The sequence below is a fragment of the Hirundo rustica genome, chromosome 8 (assembly GCF_015227805.2).
Source record: "Hirundo rustica isolate bHirRus1 chromosome 8, bHirRus1.pri.v3, whole genome shotgun sequence".
In the NCBI taxonomy this organism is placed as follows: domain Eukaryota; kingdom Metazoa; phylum Chordata; class Aves; order Passeriformes; family Hirundinidae; genus Hirundo; species Hirundo rustica.
In genome coordinates, this window is record NC_053457.1 from 24471818 (window position 1) to 24496887 (window position 25070).

At 37.5% G+C, this 25070-nt stretch overlaps 1 protein-coding gene across 1 annotated transcript in view; it reads left to right on the plus strand.

Moving 5' to 3' along the window:
• CFAP58 (cilia and flagella associated protein 58) overlaps nt 1-25070 on the plus strand; it is a 56291-nt gene continuing 31221 nt past the window's right edge. Inside the window, exons 1-11 of the mRNA XM_040071557.1 lie at nt 1-104; nt 1423-1704; nt 6626-6762; nt 8506-8662; nt 10702-10896; nt 13122-13259; nt 15287-15446; nt 15679-15761; nt 16925-17116; nt 21338-21499; nt 24306-24452. Coding sequence (XP_039927491.1) covers nt 96-104; nt 1423-1704; nt 6626-6762; nt 8506-8662; nt 10702-10896; nt 13122-13259; nt 15287-15446; nt 15679-15761; nt 16925-17116; nt 21338-21499; nt 24306-24452 — 1662 coding nt within the window. The 5' untranslated portion in view covers nt 1-95. The remainder of the gene's footprint in view (nt 105-1422; nt 1705-6625; nt 6763-8505; nt 8663-10701; nt 10897-13121; nt 13260-15286; nt 15447-15678; nt 15762-16924; nt 17117-21337; nt 21500-24305; nt 24453-25070) is intronic.

Sequence of the window (25070 nt, forward strand, 5' to 3'; positions counted from 1 at the left end):
TGGTACCGCCCCGGTACCGCCACCGCCCCTGCTCCCGGCACCGTCACTGACACCGACCCTCTGCACCGAGCCCGCCGCCTCCCCCCGACGGCAGCATGGCTGAGGTAACCTGTACCCTGTACCCCGTGCCTCCCTTCCCTGCCTGTCCCCTGGACAGGACGAAGGCTGCACCTCAGGATGAGCCCAACAACATCACCTGTGTATCATCTGTAGCCATGTACCATGCTTATGTGTCACCTGCGTGAGCAGAGCTCAGTTATGTCCTCTGTTGAAAGCAGGAGCAGTCAGGCTACTTGTACCCAGGGTAGTAACTCTTAAAATTTAGGATTAGCTGCTGCATACAAGGTCGTGGGTGTGATTCCTGCCCTGCCTCCCCCCTCATCACTGCTCGTCTTTTAACTCTCTTTACAATCACAAACATGATTAAGGCTGAAGTACCTGAAGGGAGCCTACAAGAGATCTGGAGAGGTGCTTTTCACAAGAGCGTGTAGTGGGGGCAGGACAGAGGGGAGCAGATTCAAACTGAGAGTAGGTTTAGATTAGACATTAGGAGAAAATTCCCTACTGTGAGGGTGGTGAGGAGCTAGCACAGGTCACCCAGAGAAGTTGCAGATCTCCCGTCTCTGGAAGTGTTCAAGGCCAGGTTGGATGGTGCTCTGAGCAACATGACAAACATGGTCATTCTGTGATTCTGTGGTTTGGAGAGGAGGATGAAATGAGGAGAAAGGCATGACTCCCAGAGCAGGTTTGAAGGATGGACGCACTAAGTTTCAGCTCTCAGCTCAGATTGTTCTCTGATGCTGGCTAGAGCGTGGACTGCAGCATTAGAGTTGCCCTTGAGGTTTTCCTGCTGACAGGAGAGCTGCTTCCCTATCCTAGTGAGGCCACCCCAGAGGTGCGTTTGTAAGGATTTGGCATCAGAACAGAGCTAGGATGAAAAATGTCTTCAGTGTAAGGCTTAGCAGTACCATTTCCCACAGAGGAAGGAGTGGACTGTGGTGGCATTACTGGAGCTTTGAGACGTGCTTGTCTGCGAGTGCCTGGAACTATCTGGATAGAAATCATAAACTAATCAGACTTTAGAGGGTAGAGAACTGGGCAGAATTAGGGTTAAAATACTGGGTTTCCTCAGTGGTTGATGCATTATTAATACTATCACAATGATGGTATTTTATGGACTTATCTTTAAAGCAGTTGTGAGACTCAATTACAAGAACTCTGGCTGGTAAAGTACAAGTTATTTCAGTAAAATGTGTTTGAAAAATAGCCTACAACATACATATTATATGCTAGTAAAAGAACTGTTATTACTGAAAATTTTGTCATGACTTCTTAGTTATACACTCAGTATATTACTTTTTTGTATTTTGGGATCGTAAGAGAATTGTTGAATTCTTCTTGTTTGTTGATTATTTTACTCAGGAAAATTCTGACAAACCATATCTAGAAGAAAGTGCCTTTGAAGCACTGGAAAAAGACTCCCAAGAATTCATCAGTTTACTGAGCAGAGATGAAGCTCTGGAAAAATTCCGTGTCGAATATGAGAAGCTCCTTGCTATTATGAAGGAGTCCCGTGAAAATGAAAAGCATCTCATGGAGAAATGCAGGAAGCTGAGTGTTGAGCTTGTGGAGAAGTCATCTAAAGTAGCTGTGCTCACCAAACTCACTCATGATGATGGGGAAACTATATCATCATTGAAGTCGGTAAAGTTTTGAATAGAATGAAGTATGGTCTGAAATTGTTAATGAAAAACATGATAATAAGAGGAGGACCTGCAAGAACACTTGATTTTATATAAAGAACTAGCTGGGGGACTAAGCATAGAGCTGGCACTCTCCAGTTGTTTAACCTCTGCTATGCTTTGTTTGCTCAGCCTGGTATATTTACAGGTTTCAGTCAAATTCTGTGTTTATTTGCACTAAACCAACTCCATTAAGTACTCACTAATAGTTTTTAAGCTTTCCCTCTGTAAAATGGCACATTTTCAACTTAATGTGCAGTTTTTGATTCATTAATACTTTCGAAGGGCTGCTTGGATGTTAAATATTGCCAGATTAAAAAACCCTACTTTTTGTTGAAGTATGGATTTTAGGCCAGGGAAGTGACAACTTATATAAATAAATGTTTCACAGTGCTTTTGAAAGGGAATCCTATATAGCATTTCAGTGTGATTTCACCAGTTTACTCTGATGTGTTTATTATTGTTGATTTAAATTCTGTCAAATCAAAGTGCTTGGCTTACTAAAAGCAGTTGATGTTTTTAGGCTTATAGTGGATTTTGACTGTCAGAAACCTAAAGCTGCCAAGTGATCATAAGACTGTATGTAGGACATCTTATTCTGATGATTAAAAAACTTAGCTCTGTGATACCTACATAGGCTTTAATTTAGCAATTAGTTGGGAAACCTCCATGCCTTACAATGAAATGTTTTGTTCCAGTAAAATAAAGTCCGTGTAGCAACCCAGAGGCATTTTTGAGCATAACAGAAATAGAAGTTCTTTGAAGTGAAGTTTCCTGTCCTTAGAATTATGAAGAAAATACATTCAGAGTAAATATAAATAGCAGCACTGTCACCCTATGGCTGCAGCTTGCAAACCCATGGTACTGCCCAAAGCTGCTTCAAGGAGGAGGAAGAGCTTGGAAAATCTTGTTGATTTTCACTGCTGCTAATCGAAACCTGGAAGATGAACATCAGGAGCCACAATGATCCCTATAATTTCCTTTTGGCTATTATGTGGCAATACTCTGTGTGTGAACAGGAGGAGAGGTGATCCTTTAAGGTGTTCCCAAACTGAGCAGACACTGTCTTGGTAACATCATAAAAGTGAGGAGTGGAAATGTTGGGAAAATAAGAGCCTTTCCAATTCCAGCAGCTAATTTGAAGCTCAAGCAGGGTATGACTGAACCATACTGCCTACTATTGAACCCATTAAGTGATTTTCTAGTGAAAAAGCTGCTTGACAGTATGATCCTGCTAGAAATGATGTGCAATGCACAACATGGGACATTTCATTCCTAGTGGTGTGCTGTGAGCCAAGTATACAGCTGATAGTTTCAGTTTGTTTATGAGAATTAGTCCTTCTCTTAAAGCTTCAGGAATTATTTGGATATTGTTTAAAATGTTCATGTCTCGTTTGAGGTTTTGCTTGGTAAACCCTTTATATTCCATATTATTCTTCTTTCTGAAGGAAAAGTCTATTAGAGCTGTCGTATCTCACTACAATTTTGTTCTCATTCAAAAAATATGTTTCCCAAGCTAAGCGTTGAAGGAAGTTCAAGTGCTAAAGTAGCCAAGATGATATTCTTCATTGCTAAATTAAACAAACAATCTATCCCACAATTTAATTATTTATAAACCATAAAATAATCCTGATCGGGCTGTTCCTGTAAAAATAGTATAGTTGCTCCAAATTAAGGCCCTAAATCTTGATGACTTGATGGGTCATTAGGGTAAGAAAAGTTGCAGAAGAAAAAATTTTCTCCACATGAAGCCTGTTTGTAATCAGTAGGGTTTGTTTGGGGCAGGGGTTAAGCACACAGCTGAGTGGCTGGTAGGACGGGGGTCAGTGATAATCAATAGATGTTAACTGTCAGGTGGCAGTTAAAGGATCTGTTTTGTAGTTTTAATAAACTGGGCATAATAATCTGCTGTTTACAGTCATATCAAAGGAGCAAAGGGCCAAGCTAATCATGAAGGGAATGCACTTCTGTTTTTCATGGCTAGAGACACTGATCCACAAGTCTGCACTGGAAGAATATTAGAAGAGGAATTTATAGGAGCTTGTACTGCCCTGCTTGAAATTACCAAATTTTCAATTTCCAGGTGTATCAATCCAATATAATAATAAGAAAGCGCTTCATTAATTCTCAGTTTCTGAGCAATGAAACTGATGTCATCTTTTGGGGTATTTAATGAAAGTGAAGTGAAGCAGTCACACTTCATAAGTTCTGCTTCACAAGTTTCAGAGTTCACTACTTCTCCGAAAATTTTTGAATGATTCTAACAGCAAACATCCAGTGTACTTCCTTTAATTAGTAACAGACTGCCATGCATTACCTATCTTGTACAGTAATTACCCCATGTTGCTGACACACTGCAGTCTTTCACACTGAATAACAATGTGAATATTTCTTCTGTGAAGGCTTCCATCATTAAAATTTTGCTTCTTTTTACTTCTGAAAGTAACGGATCTACAGATCCGCTCTTCGAGTAGAAGGCACAACCAAGAAACAACTACAGTGAAGCTCAGTTTTGCTGAAGTCTGTAGACAATTTTTATTTAGATTTTGCTTATTAGTGTAGCCATCACCCATGTCTTCTTACTTCATTGATAAAAATTGGTATTATCAATACAAATTCAAAACAAATAGTTTTTACACACCAAAGATAAAGTTCAAAAAGCACAGTTTATCTGAAATCAGTGCTTATCTGAATGGCCTCATTGACTTCAAGAGATCACTTTTGCAAATACTCATCAGAAAAAATACTCTCTGGAGCCACTAAAACCTTTCAGAAGCTGTATTGATTTTATTCCCCAGTTCTATTCCCCAAAACTCAAGTTGTAATGATTTAATTCACCAATTTTAATCACAATCTAATCAGCCAGAAGGAAGCTCTGATTTAAGTAATCAACTTTAATCTTACTTTCAATTTGCATTTTTCTAGAGAAAGGGTGGTTGCCTCTTGCTGGTTGACAAATCTGAAACATGTTTATTTACAGTTATATTTTATGCTTTTCTGCTTGTCAACATGATGCACTGTGTCTTCATGCCATTATTTCAGCCAAATATGCATTTATTTGAATTTCAGAATTGAGCATTTTTGTGTGAGATATTAATGAATGAAAACCTTATAATATACTAGATAATACTTAATGCATTTTGTATGATCATTGCTGCATTGAATGGAAATTAGAACTCAAAATGTATGACGTAAAAATTGATTTTATATATAAAACTATTTTAAAATGCTTGATACATAAGTGAAAAAGCACATTTTTCAAGCTAAATTTTGAACTAAGTAGTTTATTAAGTAATGAAAATACTGTTTTTAGGTAGTGAGTTTAATTGATTGTAATTTTCGGAATTTCTGAGCAAGGAAAGCCCATTGTTCAACTCTTTATTAGTATGTGTGGAAGAAATGGAAGAGCAAAAATTCCTGTTCCATATGGTTTCTCAGTATTTAGCTGAGCTAGCTGAATAAATAAAATGGAAATGTATTCCCTCTGCAGTGTGAAGAGGCTACAGATGTTATACTTTTTGTTACCTTTCAGCAAAATCTGGTAGCCTGTTCCTTCGGCTAGTTCCATAGTGTGAATATTTAATTTAGGCAGTAAACAGCTAAATATTACATATATTTGATTTTTAAGGGTTCCATATGTATATTAGCAATCTACCATAACATAGGTGTCACAATTTAGAGTTTAATGTTAAATAGGGTTGGGTTTTTTTTTTCAGAAGCAGAGATCTCAATTACAAGAAAGAATTTCTGTAAACAATTCGATTAAATTATTTTCTTCATTGTGGAGATGGTTTCTAAGGTATTTTTTTCCTGCCCCAATTTCATATGATGCAAGTAGTGGTTGAAAGGGATGTTATGGCCTGATATAACCATGCCTCTATTTGGCTTTCCTTGGAGAGACCCTAGAGCTAATGTAGAACTGCACGGCCACACTTGGGGTCCAAATCTGTACAAGTCCATGAAGTCCAGAACTCTGCCAGGAGCCAGCTGAGAAAAGAGCATCATGCTGTGATTTGAAGCTTAGGGACTTCTAGTGCAAAAGCAGTATCTTCATTATTTACTGAGACTTCAGGCGTTTTCCTTCCTGTCCAGTCACTTGCTGAATTTATGCCTTTTTTTTTTAGCACAGGGCTCCAGAAATGGTAGGAGCTTCATTTGAAGCTGGCAAGGCCTTTTTTTTTATTATTATTTTTATTATTTTTTTTAATCTTAAGGGTCTGATTCAAGGAAGAGAGATGCAGAGGAAGTTAAAAAATGAAGTGAATCCTCCTCCCCTATCCTGTTTGTGGGTATCAAGCTCTAGGCTTGTGAGAGGCACACAAATCTGTGATTTAAGTAACCCCATGTGCTAAAATTTGGCATAAGAACAGTGAATAAATAGTTGAAATCAAATTACACTACATCCTCACAGATGAAAATGAGCAAAGAGGCAGAAAAGTTGAGTAACATCTTTTTCTCATCCAAATCAAATTGGATGCTCATTGTCCTAACAGCTAATAGCAATTTTACAGACATGAGCTATTTAAGTAGGTGATACCTTTGTAAGCACTGAAGTGTCAGTGAATTTTTACCAATATTGGTGGTACTCAGGTGATCAAAGCCTCACAGAATGAGATTTGATAATGTTCAGATCTGTGTGTTAAAGAAAATGTACTTGAGCTTTTCTGGTATAAATTTGCCTAGCCTGAATGGCTCAAAATGTTTGCTATGCCCTCAGCCAAAACAAAAGATACCAAGTGAAGGGGACTTTTGTGAACCTAATAATGAAAAGGCACAAAAATCTATTGTCTCAACTAAGCAAAATGCAAGGCAATAAATTTGTAATTTATGGTTATTTTAAAACACAATTTAATTTATGTAATTATTTTCCATTTCATTCCTAGGAGCTTGAAAAGGCCTGGAAAATGGTGGATAAAGCCTATGAACGGGAACAGAAAACTAAGGAAACGATTGATTCACTGAAAAAGGAAATTTCACACCTAAATAATTTAATGAAGGAAAGAGCTGGACAGGAGTACAAGTAAGTTTTCCTCAGGGAGAGGGAAAGCCTGATCTGATTTTCTATCATTCTATACCTTGTTTAGCCATGTAGACACAGTAGAAAACAGAGATCTTTTCTGCCTTTTACTTTTCTCATGAATAACACATTTATTTATCTGTGTGTTTATGCAGGGAGCAAGTACAGAATCAGGCTCTGACTGAGTTCATTCAGTGTTGGATTAAGCTGAGAGATCAAATAAAATGAATACTATGCACTTTCTCAGCATGTGTCATATTGTTTTATCTGACAAACTCTTCAGCTTACTTTGAGAATAGGATCCTGTCAACATTTTTACATTTCACAGCAGCAAGGTCAAGTAGTAAATCAAGAAGGCAGGACACTTGATTTCACTTCTGTTCCTAGCTTTCTTATAAGGCTTTAACATTGTCTGTGTTCTTGTTTGTATTTTATACTTATACACTTTAAAATTTATGTTGTTTTGTTTTGTTTTGTTTTTAACCAAACACACATAGAGGGATCTAGTCTGAGATGGAGCCTCTAAGCCACTGCATTGTGCACATGATAATCATTCTTTGGAGCTGCTCAGAAGCTCTTCAGAATCTACTGTTTGTAGTATCAGGTCCTCAGAGACTGCTTATGCTGTAACATTAAGTTAAACTCAAAGATAACATTAAGTGTATTGACCCTATGGCATGTGCACTTTCTGCTGAAATTGTTGGCTCTCCTGATTATGGCTTGAAATTTTCACACTGTTTTAGGTATTTATTTGTAATAGGCATGCAGGACATGTATGGGACATGCTTGTCTCTGCACTCTCTGTGCATCCAAGCTGCAAAAACAGGAGGTCTTCAGTGTGCTCAGACACTTCCCCCTCCAAGGAATGTGCCAGCACATAAACCACCTGGGTCCATGGGAAATCTGCTCCTTCACCTTTTGTCTCTGAAATGTTCTGGACCTGTTTAACAGCTTTCCTTGTATCTAAAAGCTTGGTCATTCAACCTCCCCTGATATAACTCTCCTTAAAGTCTTCTCTCTCTGGCTGCTTTTTGCATTTTCCTGCGAGAGCCAGGAGCGGTTATTTTGCCAACACCTCACTCCTCTTTTCAGCTCTGCCCAGAGTCTCTGCTGAGACCTGCCAGCTTACAATTTCTTCTTGAAGTTCCCTGTGTATTGCTCTCCAGTTCCATGCTTAAATACCCTGTCCAAAGACAAGACCATGAGACTAAAGAACTCCTTTGCAGATTTCAGCCTTGAAAACCCCATAATCTTTTAGAGCAATTAGGCTGCTTTTTAAGACTGAGCTTGAACCTGCAGCTTGGACTTCCTTTCATATTGTAAATGCGTCAAAACAGAGAATCAGTTTTTATTTTTACATTATGGGACTGTAAGACATAACTTACTTTGGTGTCCAGTCAGGTGAGGTGCAGAGAGACTGGTTACAACAGTGTAACATTTTTGGTCCCTGACTAATTTTGGGGCATAGAAGAGGGATTTTTTTTCCCTTTTACCTTTCTGGGAAACAGAAGGTTTATTCGGACCCATGAGGATGTGATACAACAAGGAAGAGTTTTGACTTAGTTGATGATGACTCTGATCACAGCAGATAAAGCAGGTAATTTGGTTGACCATCAGTCTTAATACAGAGGAATATGAAATGAAAAAAAAAATTAAACTTCTCTTTCTCACAAGTCTTTCTCTGGCATAGGAGGAAGAACAGAAATGGCCTGTGACACTGCTTGACTATTATTTCCTTGCTTCCAGTGTTGAGGATTTGCTAAGATTTCAAGAAGAGGTGACAGAGGAGCGAGACCAACTGTTATCAGAAGTTGTGCAGTTACGTCAAAGTCTCACTGAAATCACAGAGCAGCAGCAGGAAACAGAAAAGGCAAAAAATGAGGCAGAGCAAGCTGTTTTGCAGGTCTGTACTTATCACCAGACGGTGATTTTAGGCTTGGTCCTGAGCCTTTCTCCACACTTGCAATTGGTCTCCAGTGACTAGTATGCTACTACCTGTTCTTTTGCATCTTAAACATTTTCAGGAGTCCTCTGAATGGACTCTGCTGTGAATATTTTATATTTTTCTGTAGTTCTGGGCTATGTACTTTGCAAAGTGTATTGTCATGTAGCAGCTGCTTCCATAGCTTACCAATACCCAATGAGGCCAAGGTTGCTTTTTGTGAATTGTAATCATCTCTAATGCTGAAGGAATGGGATGTTTTCTGTATTGTAAATCCTTATGCCTTGAAAGAGACACCTAGAACATAGACATAGAATGGAGATTCTTGGTCCTTTGCTGTTGGCAGTGGTTGCCATATTGTGAGATACCATCATGTTTAAAAATTTATCAAAATCTGACTTAAAAATAATGAAGTTATTTTCGCTCCTCTTCTTTATGGGGAGCTTTTCCAAATCCTTACTTTTTTCATAGTTAGGGACCTCCTCCTTTCTTCTTTACACTGATTACTGCATTACTGTTTTTCAGCTTAAATTTTTCACCACACAGTTGTCTGTAGAGAGCAGTCATACTCCATCTCAGCTTTACACTGTTAGGCTTTCTGTTTTTCTAGCCATCTGATTAGACAGTTGTTCTTTGTGATCTATGTATGTTCTTTGTGATCAGTATGGCTTTCTTGAAATGTATAGAGCAGCTAGAGATAGAGAAGGTTGAGGATCAGTGGAATAGCTACTGAATGAAAAGTAGAAGATGGAAGATGGGATACAGAATTCTGATTTATCAAATATATAAGCAAAATAATGAGAAATGAAGGAATTAAAGCAGAATATAATTAGGGGCTGAGGAAGACACCAGGAGAAAGGAAGAGTAGAAAATCACGCTTAAACAAAGAACAGAGAAGAGGCAGAAGGAGAATTTTGCTTTCAGGTTTTTACAAATCACAAATAGGAAAGTAATGATCAGTCTGGGTTTCATGCACAGAAATTGTTTCTCTTTCTAAAGCAGATGACTGGGAATGTACTAGAAAAGAATATAAAATCTTTGTTTTTCTGACAGCATTGTGGGCATAAGAGAAAAGAGTCAAAACTTGTTGAATCTTGGCAGCCTTAATCTTCTGATACTTCATCAACCCTTAAATTTACAGAATTGTTACAGCATTTGTAATCACCTCCCATTCTCCCAGTATGAAATTATTCTTCACTTCAGACTGCTTAAATGACAATGTCTCTTTGAAGATCCTGTTGAAGCCCCTGCCAGTTCTGGCAACTTTTCATCTGTGGGCTCACAGGGGGAGGAATCCTTAAGCAAAGAACATCTTTCAATTGCTGGTCCCTGGCTGAACTGAATATTTCCATATGGATCAGCCCCCTGTGTCTCCTCTCTGCTGATTCTGCTCCATCAAATTTTTGTGGAGGGAGAGAGCAGGATTCACAAGACGATCTCTTAAATATGAGAAAAATTTCCTTTAGTCAGAGTTCCCACATAGAAACTTTGAGAGTAAAAAGATTGAGACCAGTTGTGAAAACGAACACTGGTCTGACATCTCTCTCTTTCCTTCAATTATCAGTGTAATAAGTGTTTCTGCTAGTCAGAGAGAATAAAAAAAAAGAAAAATCCTTGCAATACAACATCAAGCCCCAATTTTAATCCTGCATTCAGAAAGTGCCACATTGAAAGTAACTTATAACGGTAAAGACATTTGTGCCACTGCATCTCCAGAGGAATGCTTTTATGTTTGAACTGTATCAGACCCTTTTGTCTGGGTGAACTGACTGGTGTTTAACAAATTTTTATCATCAATATATATGGCCCTCATGCAGAATTTTTTTATTTAACCATTAGAAAATGTTATTACTTCTGAGAAGATCTGGCATATAGTGGTGGTTGCAGTAATATAGAAGCTCTTGTTTTTAAAATCAGTCATTGTCAGAGAGGTGAGAGGACTTGTTTTCCTGAGTTAAAGGCAGCAGAATTTAAAATTGTTTTCTTCTCTATTATTATAGCTTCAGCAAGACATCCAGCTGCGTCAAAACGAGGAATTACGAGAGGTACGAAAGAAGGAAAAAATGGAGACTGAGCTGAAAAATCTTTTAGCTGAAATGGACAACAAGCAAGCTGAGATCCAGAAGTTACAGCAACAAATAGAGAAAGACAAAGAGGAACAACTGAATATAGAAAATAATCTTAGAGAGCAGAAGGTAGGGTACATTGTATTCATCAGGTCTAAGATTAGAGTAAAATGTGTAATTAAGAAGAAAATGGATTTTCCTGAAAGGAGAGGGAGGGAGATTATTTTAAGTTATTAAATTTTAATAAACATTTATTTTTATATAAATATTAATTTACTAATTAAAAAGTATGTAAAACTTGCTGACAGATTTCAGATAGATTTCTCACAGAAATCGGTAGTGGATTGCAATGATATTGTTCATCTTGAAAAATCACAGCAAGTGAGACCCAGCCTATGAAGAGCATGGATGATCTATAGGCACAGGAGACTGCCAGGTTGGACTTCTGACTATATTGCCAGTTTTGCTATTGATTGTGTCTAGTGGCTTTGGTAAAATAATTTTACCCCCATTCCCTTCTTTCTTCTTTTTCACAATGGTTTTTATCTGCCTCTCAAGCCTGTGAAAGGGCATGGACCTGTCTTCATAAACCTTTTTGATTGATTTTCCTCATTTTGTTTCTAAAAACTTTATCTGGACACGTCCTAATGTAGTGTTCTGCAAGTGTGTGAATTTTCAGGTTTTCAGTCCATTTCCCCTGACTTTGAGAAACTCTCAGAGAAGCAATTTCAGTAAATGGCAGGGGAGATCTCATCATTGTAAACCAGTCCTACCTCAGGGGAAACTTCCTTGTGAGTTGTGTATATCTTGTAAATTTATGACTTTTATGGCTTTTTCTTCCCTTCTGGTCCCTGATTTGAGAAGGTGGAAGTCTGCACCAATTTTTAGTCAACACAGAGTCTTAATAAAATACTCAACATAAAGAGATGGAGAGAAGACTTGAGTATTTCTCTGAGTATCACCGATTTGATGCATCTTTTGAGGGCAGCTCCATCATCTGCCATGGCAATCACATTGCATATCCAATTCCTGGTTATTTTCCATTCTTCCTCCTTTTTATAGTCTCTTTCAGCCTTTCAAAGTGTAGATTTTAGGGACATTCAATTACCCAAACTGTCCTGGAAACCAAGATTTCACATAAAGTACGGTGTGTGGGCTAATTAACCAGGCTTCTGCATTGTCTTACTTGCCTGTGCTGGCTTGAAGGTGTCTGTGAAGGCCCTGAATGGTCTTTTGCTAGGAGTCTGTCCAAAACACAGGCTGTCCCACTCTGCAAGGGTCAGGGTAGAGATCTTCAAAAGAAGGCGACACAGTTATTGAAATTTCATCAGGTTGTTGTTTCAATTGAATTGTAGTTGTTTGTGATGCCTGTTATTCTTTTATTCTTATTTTATTAGAAATTTCTAATGAAATACCCTTTCTTGCATGACATTGAAAATTCATTGACACAGCTGCTATGAACTTTATCCCACCCCTGTCCAAGACTCAATAAAGGATTGCCTGGAACAGTGTTATCCTGACATTTGCAATATGAAAAAGAATATTCCTTGTTTTTACACTAGATTCTATTTCTCTTCCTGTAATGTTTTTAAGGGCACAATATATATTGACTTCATCAGGGGTGAAAAATCTGATGGTAGTTTATTTCTCATTTATATCTGTGATATCTGCAAGGAAGTTTCCATCAAGCTGAAGATGGTAGAAGCAGAAATCTGGTAGCTCAAGTATTGAAATATATGTTCTGTATAGAAACCACAAAACCACTATTCCAGATGTTTAACTGAAGACAAATTAAAGAGCAAAATGTATGGCTTTCTTGAAATGTGTAGAACAGCAAGAGGTAGAGAAGACTGAGGATGGTCTGCTTTGTCCTGATCTCAGCAAACCACGTACCCAGAGAAATGTTATCAGCACATTAATGTAGGATGCTTGCTCATAAACCAGGGTTCACCTGCCCTCTGCTGATTGAAGTGATTCAAATCTCATACTCATTTTCAGTAATTGTGTGTAGCAAGCTGTATTATGTAAGATGTATTATGATTAAGCCAGATGCCTAACAAGAAGTAAAATATCCATCTACCACCTGTAATAAAGACCTGCAAAGCTTCCAGAAAAAAAAAAAAAAATTACATTGGTTGTGTTGTTCATTTAAAATTGTGACTTCTCCATGTCATTATGACCACATATATATTTAGTAGTGTTAGTAATTTTATCAACAGTGAAGACTGATTTTTAAGCAGACAACAATCTCCAGCAGCTTTTATCTCCTGGGTAGCAGGAAGGTTGTCTTCAGGTGTATGTAGATATGTAATTAGATTTAGAAGAAATAATAGAATTATTCTTTGCCCTAACAGATCTTGAATGAAAAAGTTGGTAAGGAACTTGAGCAATTGAAGATGAAATATCAAAAGCTCACAGAAGAGACTGAGCAGCAGAGTGCAATGATTGATGATGTGATGAAGGACATTGGTCAGAAGACAGCACAGCTGAAAGTAAGTTCCAGAAGGTGCATCCTACCAGCTGTATCATTCCAATGACATCTTACCACTTGGGACAAGGATGACTTCAGTTCTTGTCCTGATAGCTCCCCATGGGTAGTTTTGGAAGAAACATCAGTAGTTTTTATGAATAGATCTGGCTGATGCTGGATGCCATTCTTTCTATGGCAGTACCATGGTCATGGGTAGTCTCCAAGCTTGTCATCTGATGATGTAGCACCTGTTCCCCTCGAGGAGCTTCATAAAACACACGAACCAAAATGCTCAACCCACTCTGTTCATAAAGGATAGGTGGTCACAAACATGGAATCTCTTCAATCCTGAGATCTTCAAATAAGAGCAATGACTTTCTTATAATGATTAACATAATTTGAATTTTGCCAAAATCCATTGAAAAATGTTAATAACTTATAGCAAGGGTGTCCTGGATAGTTTCCACTGAAGGGAGTTGCTTTCAACACTGAAATTTCTTCCCCCCCAGTATTGGTTGAGAAAGTTAAATATAAGTAACCAAGATGGCGTTTACTTTCAGACCTAATGGTTTTGTTGCCTGACTTCACATTACTTAAACATTTTATACAACTCAGAAGCAGATGATTTCAGTTGAGGAAGAATTAAAGGATTCCTGCATATTCTTTTTAGGGTACTTTGAGAGCACTTGACAAAGGGTAACGTATAGATGTTGGATGCTATTATACTTTCTACCACATCTTGCATTTTGTGTCAGCATTGGGGTTAAAACACTAAACATTAGAAAATTCAGGTAGAAAATAGTTATGTTCTTGAGTTTTATTGAATATAACTAAATCACCTAAATAAAAAGCTTGTTTGCCAAAAGCTCAGTTCACAACTAATACAACATAGATGATTCTGATTTGGATCCTTAATGGAGGATGGTAGAGCTTTCTTTCTGTTGTATTTTATTAGGCAAACTGAAAGATGTTTTCCTTACCTATTTGAAAAACAAATTACTGTCTTTTCCAGGTTATCCAGTTTTATCATTACTAATACCATCACTGTTTAAAACTTTACAAATACAACTTACATCTGGGACTTTAGAGTGTCAGAGGATTTTGATTCTGTGATCTTATCCTGATTTCAGGAAAAGTTGAAGGAACTTTTAGAGTCATGTATATGGACTTCTGGGAACAAAAAAATAGAAGATACTGCCCAGTTAGTAGTTAAGCAAGATGCTAAAGCTTAAGCGCCCTAGTCATGATTTGGGGTGCAGTTTTTGTAAGGATTGTGCCAGCAACACAATCCTGCAGTGTGCTGAGTGCTAGACAATGTGAATTGTCAAAGTACTCTTAAACCTCTTGAAGGTTATTGTCAGTAAGAAATGAGGAGATTCCCGTTCTTCCAGGAGATGCTTTATAGCAGGATTCCGCATCTCACAGTAAGCATCTGAGGCTGTAAGTGGAACACTGTAGTCTGTGATGGCTGTAAAGCATAGCAGTGACACTGAATTATATAAAGTTACCATTATTTCTTAAAAGGAAAAATACTGTTGTGATTATTGATTATGTTTTCCAGTAACCAGTTGTGCAGTATTTTGATTGATTATTTTTTCCTTTATTGTATAGCAAAGGAGGCAGACTCCAGATTTTGTTTTTTTCTTTAAAGACGTAGGTTATAAAAGAGGTGGAGATAATGCATACCTGCTATTTAGGGACATGCAATCAGACCACACTACAGATATCTTTCTCATCACAGTCACTGCCTAGTACTTCAAATGAAAATAGAACTGCCTGTTTTTAGTCTGCTGGACTAATTGGGTAGTGCTGTGTGAGGTTTGCAGCTGGAGCTTCTTTATTGATCATCTTCCACATTAAAGTGTAAGGTTTGATTATCATTTCCCTTTCCCAAGTTGGCTTTGTTTAAATTATTTTAAATATTGTTCTATTAGCTAATTATCTTTCTGCAACTGACCCACAGCACTTACATGTTTTCTTCCTGAGTTTTATTTTCTTCTTTCTTTCTGTGGATGCTTTCTCTCCCCTTTCCTTGTTGCTATTCTGTAGGAGAAGGAGGATGAAGCGGCTCAGATGCGCCATGAAATTTCAAAGCTGAGCAAAATAAGAGATGTTCTCCAGAATAAGCTGCGTACTGCAGAGGAACAAAAAGTTGATGCAGAACATGAAAAAAGCATGCTAAAAAATCAAATAATCAGACTGGAGAAAGGTAGGTGCCTAAGAGATAGGTGGATCTGTTTTCTAAGTTCTTCAACGTTATTCTAGGTACCCAAATAAGCCTTAACGTCAGCCAATACATAGGGTTGTAAAACCTATTCACAGCTAATTGAACTGATAATGTAATGTCAAGGCTTTAAAAAAAGTCCACTAAATTGTTTCTGCACTTTTAACAGCTGTGCAGTTTGAACCCAGAATTAATTTTGTTTCCTCTTTTTCTCTAGAGTTAGAGACAGCCAAAAAGCAGGCAGAGACTGACAAGAGAACCATAGATGGGCTTGTGAGGGAAAGGGATATGCTAAACCAGGTGAGTTTGCATTGGTCATATTGATAAGCCTCACATCTTGAGAATGAAATTCTTGCAGCTTAAACATTCACAGCAACACGGAAATGTAGAATACATAACATTAAGTTAAAGCCTTCGGATTTACTTGAGGAGATGTACAAACTACTTCTTTTCTGTGCAGTGAAATACTGTTAGTATCGATAAACACACAGAAGATTTCCAAGTTTTAGCATATAAACCATAAGGGAGTTCAAACTACAAACCCATTATTTGGTATCTGAAGAGTTTGTGCTTTTACACTCTATATCTTATGAAGTTTAGTGTCAATCTAAGCAAACTAAGTGTTTGCTAATAAAAGAACAACCAGAGTGTTGATGGACTGTGTTGCATCTTGGCAGCTGTTTGAGTAGTAATCCTTGCTTTTAGATCTATTTCTCATCCCGATTGTTTCCCATCAGCCCAAGGTTCTTGGACTGCAGTATAGTACCTCATGTTTATGGGCAGTCCTCAAGTGCTATCTACTAAAGTCAGTGCTAAGAGATGATTTCTGACATGCGTTATTTGGTGTAGATTCACTGTCCTGTGTCTTGAATCTAGCAGAGGCTCTGATTTGACAGATTTGTGAATTATACAAAATTTGTCAGTTATACAAAACTCTGATTTGTTTTGTATAAGGAGAGAAATTTTAAAGTGGGACCGGGAGGCTGATTTTGTAAAGATGTTATGTTGATGTTTTCTGTTTAATCTTTATGCAGAATTTTGAAGTAAGCTTGCTTAATTTCCAGCTTGAACTTTCTATTTAAGACATGAGAAAGAAGTGTATTTGGCTTTATTGTTAATGTTGCTGGCTATTGGCATGCTTTACAATCAAAATGGCTTAAAGCTGGTAAGGATTTTCCAGTCATTAGTTATATCCACTTGTAAACAATGCTGTCAATTTTATTTTGTAATGCAGACACTTGTGTTTTAAATTCAAATCAGAAGAAGCTCTATTTAGCAGCTGTGCTAGAGATTTTAGTGTTTTTGAATCAGATTTGGAATTCAAATATTCCAAATGAATGAATTAGATAAGGAATAATAACATTAAAAAGTTCATAATCCACTTTGACAAAGGCATGCTCTTTTCATAGTGGTGACAGTGTTGCATTTTCAGCTCAAGACTCATTATTTTTTGTTCCCTATAGAACTTGATCAAGGCTACAAATGCTACTCAGAAGCAGATAGATTTGGTGAAGCTCCATGAACAATCAAAACAGAACTTGGAATCAGAAATCCAAAATTATAAGATAGAAGCTCAGAAACAAAGGAAGATTATTTACCAGTTGGAGAAGGAGAGAGAGAGTTTCATCAAGGAAACGAGTGAGCTCAAAGAGAAGGTAGGAACAGCTCTTTGTGCAAGGGGTTCTTTCATGTCTTACTCTCAGAACTGTGAAGATGATACATTAATTTTCTAACATGCCAGTGGGAGAAAGCTTGGATTTGTGGCCTTCACAGGGTGTGCAAATATTTCTTGTTGTCAATGTATGTTGGCTGCTACTGCTTCAGCTCTCTCTAGGGAAACCTTACCAGTGGGAGAGAGACTTATTAATTCTGTGAGAGGCTTGGAGTCTGGACATGTATTGCTCTTATTCAGCAATCATTTGGGCAATGAAGCAAGGGCTGGAGTTCACACCAAGGCCTCTTGACTTCTTGAAACTTTGACAGTTGAAACTCTCATATGCAGCTGGAAGTTATATTTTGATTGTCCTATCTGCAAAGGATGTTATCTTGCATAGGACCACTGTCCTAGAATCGAGGCCAGTGAGAGCTTGACATCTTTGTAAGGTACTTAACATTTTGAAAGCTTACTCCAGTATATGAAAACATCTCAGTATGTTGAAGATAGACTGCAAAAACAAGTTTTCCAAGAGCAGCTGCAGAGAAATACTGCATCAAATTTGTGTTGCCTGATGTCCATTATTATGTATAACGTTATTCCTGATGGAGTAAAATCAGGAACACGTTCTTAAAATGTTCCATTAATTGCTGAGTATCACATTGGAGAGCCCTCCAAGGAGCTCATTGATTTACTGGGATTAACTTTCAAGTGGTTTCAACTCAGAAGTTATTTGCTATCTTTTCACAGTAAAATTATCCTTCCAACTTCATGTGACCAGAGGCCTTTAAATCATTTTGGAATGGTATATGTTGCATTGCCTGGAATTTCTCTTGTCATTTACGTGTAAATAATATTCCACAAAAGTGAGATTTGTCTTTGTTGCAAAGTCGTATTTTGCTTCTTTCCCTCATAGTGCATTTCTAACAGTGTAGATATGAGTTAAGAATATTGTAAACTAGGGCCAGAGAGTAATTCATAACACTCAGAACTACAAGACTCTTTTAGTTCTGTCTGGGGTTGCCCATAATATTTTGAGGGTGAGAATGACAAATGTTTGCTTGTTTACTTTTTCTTTTTTTCCCCTGCCACTTTGGGTGTAAATTTTCTATCACTTCTTATAAGGCAGAGGCTCAGTAAATGGCTTTTGACACTTGAGCTGTTTGTATAATATTGCCTGCATTGTAACTGCAAGTTTCCAAAGGACTGGCAGGCTTCCTTGGCTCACCAAGGGGGCAGTTCCTGACTCTGCTTACAGGTCAAGAGCAGCAAGAACAGTTTTGAGCACAGGCGTATGTGAGACAGCAGTCTTGTCGGTCAAGTCCAAATGCAGGGTAGGAGGACATAAGGTCAGGATTATCATGTAAATAGGTGATATTTAGGTTCACTATTTAACCTATTCAGACTTGAGAAGCTATGTCAAAACTATAGGAGTAATTTCACAGGTGGTGGGGAATGAGCTACAGATGGCAGTAAGTGTATGGCCAGTCACTGCTCTTTCATCACCTTTTACCACCAACCTGGTTTTGCAGGAGGTTGCACCCCACCTTTGGAATTGCATAAGAGCTGGCAAAACCCATCTAGGCCTAGAGATGTAGCCCTACTGGCTCTGAAAGCTGTCTGGCTATTTATAGCAGCATATGCTCTACAGAGCTGCAGAACTCATCTTTCAAAATCATCATTTACTATTAACTGATGAACAGAGTCAGCAAAGTTATATACACAACAGTAAAATATTTTTGGGGTGAGAATTCATACATGACTTCCTCTTCTAGCTATTGCCTTGGCTGACTGCTTATTTTCAGTCAGTGCCACTTGTTTAAAGTCTTGCTTTTAGATTAGCCAGTACGAGTAAGAAAAAACACTGTTGTTCATTGTTATGTAGCCTGTATTACTGAATACCAATTTTAGCAGATTTTTTCCTTTTTGAATTGAAATTCTTTAATGATGAAATGCTGGTTTCTCTGTGTAAGGTTTAGGCTGCTGAAAAGGATGCAGTGAGGTCTACCTTTCAGTCTCATCTGAACTGTTCCCTGGCTGTGTCTTCTGAGGGGTCACAAAACCAGTCTTTAATTTTTTCACATAAAGTCCTTTAAAATGTTAAGTTTACAGTTAACAACCTATCCAGGAAAATGAAAAGATACATTTCCTTTTTTTAAATTCACATAATCTTTTGAAAACCTGAGGTTCATTAGGTGTATCATTAAGGCCATAGCAGCACTTCCTGGGATGGTTAAAAAAGGATAAACAAATAATGAAAACACTGTTACTGACATATTGAGTAGGTTCATAGAACTAAACAGGTAACCAGTAGTAGATGATAATGAAGTGTACAGATTAAAAAAACCTATGAAATACCAAATCCTTTATACTTAGCTTTGGGCCCTCATTGCCAAATCTGAGATGTAGTGTGCCTACTGACTAAACAGGAATTGAGGATGCTCAGCCTCCCACAGGGCTGTGTTGTGAAACGCTGCATGTATCTTTTCTGTATTTATAAGAGAGAATTATTTGGGTTTAATCATTCCTGAAAAAGCAAAGTCAGCATCTAGCCTACGAGTACATCTCAGAAAACTTTGTCCACAATCTTACTGCACTTATATTGTATCAGAACCAAGCAAAACACTTACAAATGCAGTGACCTACTTTCAAATCTTGCTCCAGCCTATGATCACCATAGTGCAGATAGAAAACATGCCTTATTGATGTCTTCTCTGTGCTGTTACTATTGGCAGATTGTTTAAACAGCAAAGGAAAAGGCAGGAGTAGGTTATAAACTGGGACTGCGTTTTTGTATTGCGTTGTAAGCAGTTCCTGGGATCACCTGAAGTCGGCTGCAATGTGCTGGAATTGTATTCCTGCTTCTGTAATAAAATTTTTGATATTTAGCTTTCCCCTATCTTCAAAGTTGGTTGGAGGTACCTGGTAGAATATTTAATTATTTAAGCTCCTGTCCCATAGTTAGGCCTCCCCAAGACTTTACTGCAGTTTACAACACTGTAAACTGCAAATTTTGCAGTTATTGACTCTTTGATGTAAATATTTGTTTTCTTCTTCTGCTTTGACGTACAAGCATGAATTTTAGCCCAAACCTCTACTTTCAAAGGTGGAGTCAGGAGAAAGGGATATGAACTGCATTTGGACATGGACTTCTCCCCTGGGTTTTGTCTGTATGATTTCTCAGCTTTTTTAAAATGCCTTTTTTTTCCCCTTAGCTTTAAGGATGGCATTGTTTTCTCTTCCTGGGTAGTGAACATGGTAAACTGTGTTTTTAGTGTGTGTGCTCCTTAGTATTGTTTTTATTTCTTATTTTTTTGTAATGCTGAGTGCTATATGAATGCTGCTTCCTTGAGCTCCTCAGTTTTCAGCTTTGTATAGCAGGACAAAGGTTCTTGTCTTTTTAAAAAAATAATTTAGACTCTCATCATAATGATTAGCAACTATTTGTATTTTTGCCCCTCTTACATAGCAATTATTATGTATTGTTATGGTAGTAACTGCTTAATAAAGGTGTCTATAAAATTTTGCATTTTTGTTTATTGATGCTGCATATGATCATCTTCTTTCTATAGTCTACAATACTCCATTTCCTTAGGTACTCTTCACATAATTATTTGTAGTCTTTCATAGAAGCAACTAATGGTAATTACCTACTTATTTAGACCAAATGTAAGTTACATTAATTGAATTTCTTATTATAGTAATTATATCTGAACAGTTTGTGATCATGAACTGTTTGTGGTCACGTGCTCATTAAAAAAATTTGGTTGTTAGAATGTAAGAGTATAGGCAGGGCTTGGAAATATATGTGTGTTAATTCATCTTATCGTACAGCTGACATCCAAAACAACATCCAAACTCTAGGTTAATAAATAAACTAAGTCTATTCTTGTTGAAAACTGTTTATGTTGATTGTATTACACTCACTCTGTGGCAATATTTTCTTTCAGTACTTCATTGTTAAATTAAATATGTGCACCTCTACAAGTTTTAGTCTTGAGTAAAACCTACGTATCCGATTAAAATACAATTTTGTCCCACATAAGCAAGTCAGAAAGGTTAAACTTGTATTTGTACTGGAGTAATTTTCAGCTGTAGTTAAAACTGCTTATCACAGGGATTTGAACTTGTCACTTTAGAAAATCACAAACTTTGTCCCATCCTTCTAATCTTGTGATGATGGTTTAATTATGTTAATTTCTTTCCTTTCCTTTTGCTCCAGATCCTCCATCACATGAAAGATCTTGAAATGCATCAAATACAGATCTGTGACTATGAGAAGGAAGTACAAGTGCAAATGATGAAATTAAAACAGCAACAAAACCTTTGTGAAACTCTGAGAACGGAGAGGACCCTGTACAGTAAAAATCTGATTGAAGCTAAGGTAAAAGGATACATTTTTCCTTGTGTTTCTCTCACTGCTCTTGTTTTTTCCTGATATAATTTTAATTTGTTAAAAGGAAGCTCAGTGGATCAATGGCAGAAGTGGTTTCTTCATTCCTGTGGGTTTTGGGGAAATGAATGGTTTAGGTCCCTGAAGTTTTATCTACACCATTTGTATTTGGACTGGAAATAGGAGTCCACAGTCATCATGTGGAAATATCCCTGCTTCTAACCATGAATAAAATCATGGTACACTGGAGCCACCGAATCATAAAGCCATCCTGTCTCCAGTCTGTTTTATCCCTTTAGGAGTTGTATGCATGTATGTGAAATAGGGTATAAAGGAATAAGATTGCCTCCTTAGCCCTGAATGAGTATGCACATTACTGTAAATAATGATTTAGGAAGCAGAGGGATCACTTTCCCAGCTGAAGTGGAATTTTCTGACAAGAACCAAATGCTTCCGCCTTTCTTGTTTCTTTCAGAGAGTGTCATTTTCCTCAGGAGATGATTCTTTGCATTCATATCTTCTCCTTGGGGATCTCACTGACAATACCAAAAGAGGAGAACAGACCACTTAAGGACATATTATGTTATTCTGATATAAAGATCTAAAATACTACACAAGTCTTATTGTAATTGGCAGACATTGGGACCCTGAATAGCTGTCATTTTAAGCCTTGGGTTATTTCCCAATAAGTGTTTATGACATAAACATATATAGTAAATTACAAATTTATACTTAGGTTTGAATAGGTAGGTGTTTTGTTTGAGAAGTACATGGGAATGAACTGCCAAAGTTCCTAAACAACTGTGTGCTGAATTTTATGAGGAATGCACCATTTTGCCATTTATGTGGGATGCTTTACTTGACCTTAGCCTCTCATCGGTGGAGGCAGTGTTGGGATTCTTAGTTGCTCCCAAACAATCTCTCAGGAGAAATAAGGTTGAAATATTACCATAAAGATTTTTTTCCTAGTTATTTTTATTTTAAAACAGAATAAATTTGGTTATTTATAAGGAACAGGTATCTATGTGCTGACATAGAAAATGGTGCAACCTTTTGGTCTTTGGGTTTTGCGTGTTACATGGTGGTAACACTATGCTGTTCACAGTTCCAGTTGTTAGAGGCCAATATTTAGACTTTAATAGTGTACTTGTCATACTACGAAACTCTTTTAGCAAGTCCTGTGTGAGAAAATAGCTGATCCCAAAAGATCTTTTGGCCAAGGCAGTGTTATGTTTAGCAATGAGAAAAATAGCTATTCAATGTTCAGTAGCAGGTCAGCCAGTCATGAAAGAAAAAAAAAAAAAAATAGGGTTGTTTTAAACATTATGGCAAATTCTTTCCCATTTGGGGAGGCAAAATTTGTACAAGTTTGTTTAGATAAAGCTGGATGCTAGTATTTTCAGATTGCTTAATGTGAAATGATCTCATGCCCACCTCGCCAGTGGTCTCCAGAGTACCATGATATTGAAGTCATTAAAATGGAAAAGGTATCCTGGCAGGTTGTTAATATGACATGAGTACCTGATGCTTTCACCCTGGGGGTTTCTTTTGGTGTTAGGAGTTCATTTATTTAAGCAAGTTGAATAGGAGACTAGTTTGCAAAATTGTATGTTCTTACTGTTCTGCATTAAGTACAGAATTAAGAATGTATTTGGGTGTGTCTGGGCATTATATGCTAAATCGCTGTCATCTTTTACAGCACTAGAGAGATTTATAGGCTGTGTACCAAAGACAGCTTATAATAACTTTTGCTTTCATGAAAGTGGCTGAACATGCAAACAGCTGGGCCTAGGGACATATTACTACTAATCAGTACTTTGTGCTGCTTGGGTGAAGAGTGCCATGATTCAAGATCTTGCTTAGCTGTGTTAAGCACTTCATGCAAGAAAACATCCCTCATTTGTTGAGTAAATCCACACCTATGGAGGACAGTGCTGAAGGAGCTTTAAGCTACCCTGGTTTGGTAGTGGAAGAGGATGTATTCACATGAGAGATTATGATGTCTTCTCTGTGAGGTTCTAGCAGAGGAGTAATAGCCTCTAAAGTTGCTTTCATTATATCCAGAAGAAACTGTCTGTTTATGCATTGACTCTGTTAGCTTCCATTTCATGGCACAATGTGCTGTCACTGCGCTGAGCTGAAATGCTAATTTTGTACAGACAGGCACCTTTTTGCTGTGAGTAGAAGTATTCCTACAGACCTGATCTCTCTTCAGTGCTACCAGCCTTTCTGCTCTGTGTTTGAGCTTAAAGTATATGTTAAATATTTTCACACAGCCTTCTCAAACACTGAGCCCTTTTTTGCACTTTGCACCTCTCTGTAAGCTGGCATGTATTGTATCTTACTGAAGGCTATGTTTGCTTGCACAAAACAAGCTTCTCTCCAAAGATTTGTGCCCAGCTATGCACGACCTTATTGTAAAAGCATGTTATTAGATGCATGAAAACAGATGGACATGATCAGAATTTTACTGATTTGGATTGACTGCTAGTATTTACAGTGTGTCCAGCACTGTAAATTAAATGTCTTAATAGAGTCATGATTGATGGTCATTATTTTTGTCAGTGTATCTTTTAAAGATGTTTTTAATTGCAATGTCATGCTGGCATAAAAAAATTGTTGTTTAATGAAACTGTTTTGTTCTGTTGGATTAAAATGTGATGTCTTATAGTAGGTACGACAGATCTACTTTCATGCACCGTGGCTACATTTTCCAACCTCTAAATAGCCTGAACTCCACGTCACAAACAATCTCTTGCTTTAACCCTCTCTGGGATCACAATTCCTATTCTAATAGGATGAGATAGCAGAAATGAAGATGAAACTGAAAACTGCCACACGTCAGCTGGATCATCTGAAAGAGGAGCTCAAAGAAAAGGATGTAGCCCTCGAGAAAGCACACGTGGATTTCCAGCAGTCAGAGGATGAGAAAGAGTCTTTGAAAGTAAGACCCTTGACATAGATACTTTCTTGCAAAGGGTGGATTCCATGTTTCCATAGACTGCATTGTGTTCTGACCTGTGGTAGGTTTTTTGCTGTATTTTAATAAACTTTTCTGTAAGTGAAGCGCAAGATCTCAGTACCCTTTAGAGCTACTACCTGCAGAATTCTGTGTATCTGATAAATTTAATTTCTGCCTATAATTATAATGAAAGATGAATCCTGTATTGTCTGTGGGAAGCCTTAAATCTCTTGGTGACCGAATATGTTTTACTAAAAAGTTCCATTTTTCTTGCAGAAATGTTGATTTTGTGGATAAACTGATTCTAACAAATGTTTTAATGTAGACCCTTATAACTCACTCTTTTTAAGAACATTTTTCCTTTTACTGTTTTTAAGTGCAAACCCCATTATATTGCACAATGTTATATTTCTATGTAACTAGCAAGCATTAGTCATTTGGGAGTAAGGCAGTACCTTTTAGTGGGTCCCTCTGCACAGAAAGTTATTTTAATATTGTGGTATAAAACAGCAAGGATCTGTTTTAAATCAAAGGAAATCTGAGCTTGAAGCTAAGGTTCTTTTTCTCAGTGCTGGCTGCAGCCCATCCTTAGATAAGCTA